General features: G+C 38.0%; 1 protein-coding gene across 7 annotated transcripts in view; it reads right to left on the bottom strand.

The window, feature by feature from the left end:
- Window positions 1-276: 276 nt before the first annotated feature.
- LOC133636153 (tubulin epsilon and delta complex protein 1-like) overlaps window positions 277-2475 on the bottom strand; it is a 118259-nt gene continuing 116060 nt past the window's right edge. For 4 of the 7 annotated variants that reach the window (XM_062029879.1, XM_062029880.1, XM_062029875.1 and 1 more), the window contains one exon: window positions 278-881. In XM_062029879.1, coding sequence (XP_061885863.1) covers window positions 582-881 — 300 coding nt within the window. In that variant the 3' untranslated portion in view covers window positions 278-581. Of the gene's footprint in view, window positions 882-2475 lie in introns of all 7 variants that reach the window. The other 3 variants (XM_062029876.1, XM_062029877.1, XM_062029878.1) reach the window with 3 other exon arrangements.

Below are 2475 nucleotides of genomic sequence, written 5' to 3'. Positions count from 1 at the left end.
CATGTATACATGTGCATATATACACATGTATACATGTGTATATATACACATGTATACATGTGTATATATACACATGTATACATGTGTATATATACAGTAGATGTATGTATACATGTACATATACATGTATACATACATGTATATATACATGCATGTATACATGTGTATATATACAGTACATGTATGTATACATGTATATATGCATGTACAGTATACATACATGTATATATACATGCATGTATACATGTGTGTATGTATAGTCACCTATAATACAAAGCTGACACAATATCTGTTTTTAGCATTTTTTTTTTTTTTTTTTTTTCAAATAAAAAACTATCAATATGGCCACCACAGACATTTACTTTCAGTTTGAAGCCCTTTTTGGAAAATGTTTGGACACCCCTGAACTAAAGCATCAATATTTTTACATTTGAGAATTGATATTTCAGTATGTACCTAATATCACAATGAAACAAAACACCATTTGAAAAAGTGGCTTGTTGGGAAGTGACCAGTAACAAGTTGTAGCTAAAAAGAAGGTGAACAGTGTGAGTTATTTAGCAGGACATCAAAGGTGATGTTTAAGGTGCTAACACCACCAGATCCTCCATCATGGCAATCATGTCCTGCAGCTGCAGCCTGTTGGTCCTCCTCAGAGTGTTCCTCCTCTCCAGCAGACATCTCTCCCTCTCCTCCCACACCTGAGACACCTGACACACCCACACTTGCCCACCCTGCTCCACTGGAGGCCCCGCCTGCAGTCTGGCTCGGTACGTCTGAGAGAGGCCGAGTGATGGTGGCGGGTGGTGAGGCATGTCACCGGAACCAGCCAGTCTCTCTCCTCGGTCTTCAGTGTCCCCTCTGGCTGTCTTCAGTACTTTCTTGGAAAGAAGTGGAAAATGATTTAGGGACAGACATGTGCACTACTTCAACAAGACATGTGCACTACTTCAACAAGACATGTGCACTACTTCAACAAGACATGTGCACTACTTCAACAAGGCTCAGGTGTTGTGTTGGCTGCAATATACACTATTATCATCTACATCAGGGGTGTCAAACTCATTTCGCATCGGGGGCCACATACGGCCTAGGGCGGGGGTCGGCAACCCGCGGCTCTAGAGCCGCATGCGGCTCTTTAGCGCCGCCCTAGTGGCTCTCTGGAGATTTTTCAAAAATGTATGAAGAATGGAAAAAGATGAGGGGGAAAAAAAAATCTATTTTTTTGTTTTAGTATGGTTTCTGTAGGAGGACAAACATGACACAAACCTCCCTAATTGTTATAAAGCACACTGTTTATATTAAACATGCTTCACTGATTCGAGTATTTGGCGAGCGCCGTTTTGTCCTACTTATTTTGGCGGTCCTTGAACTCACCGTATAGTTTGTTTACATGTATTGATTGATATAACTTTCTCCGACATTCTAGGACGTGTTTTATGCCACTTTTTCTGTCTCATTTTGTCCACCACACTTTTAACGTTGTGCATGAATGCACAAAGGTGAGTTTTGTTGATGTTATTGACTTGTGTGGAGTGCTAATCAGACGTATTTGGTCACTGCATGACTGCAAGCTAATCGATGCTAACATGCTATTTAGGCTAGCGATGTGTACATATTGCATCATTATGACTCATTTGTAGCTATATTTGAGCTCATTTAGTTTCCTTTAAGTCCTCTTAATTACATTTATATCTCATGACACACTGTCTGTATGTAATAAGGCTTTTAATTTTTTGCGGCTCCAGACAGATTTGTTTTTGTATTTTTGGTCCAATATGGCTCTTTCAACATTTTGGGTTGCCGACCCCTGGCCTAGGGAGATGTCAAGTGGGCCGGACCATTAAAATTATACCATACTCTGCTATAAATAACCAAAATATCATGTCTTTCCTTTGTTTTGGTGTAAAGAAGCACAAGAACATTAGGAAAATATTGAAATTTAATGAACTATCCTTTTACAAAACATTTCATGAAACACCTCATATTTCCTTAGACAAATGTGCAATTTACTTTTATCATTCACAAATATGCATTGCAACTGATCCCACTGATTGTACAAAGGCACAAAACTTTAATTGGTACTGAAAAATATAGTAATGCACTTTAAGATTAAATGAGACTTTTAAAGAAAGGAATTTTTAAACCACTTACACATACGCATATAAAATGTAAATGTAATCCCTGCGTACACTTTACAAACTAAGGAGAGTGATTTTAAATGTGTAATGAAGAAAGTGTTCGCCTGTCCTGTAAATCTGTAAACTTCATACATGAAACATACATACACATACAATACATACTGAACATTTATGGAGTGAACAGTAGAATTCCATCACACAACTTTTGTTTTGAAGCCGCTGACTAACATTAAAGTGCACATTTTTTAAATCCCCACAGTAAGGATTCATCTTCACAGAGCTGTATTCTTTCAATGTAAACAGTATCTAAGGCAGCATTTTAAAGGTGTTAGTC

Source organism: Entelurus aequoreus, linkage group LG20 (genome assembly GCF_033978785.1).
Source record: "Entelurus aequoreus isolate RoL-2023_Sb linkage group LG20, RoL_Eaeq_v1.1, whole genome shotgun sequence".
Lineage (NCBI taxonomy): Eukaryota > Metazoa > Chordata > Actinopteri > Syngnathiformes > Syngnathidae > Entelurus > Entelurus aequoreus.
The sequence above is the reverse complement of the archived record's forward strand: the minus strand, read 5'-3'. Positions and strand labels throughout refer to the sequence as shown.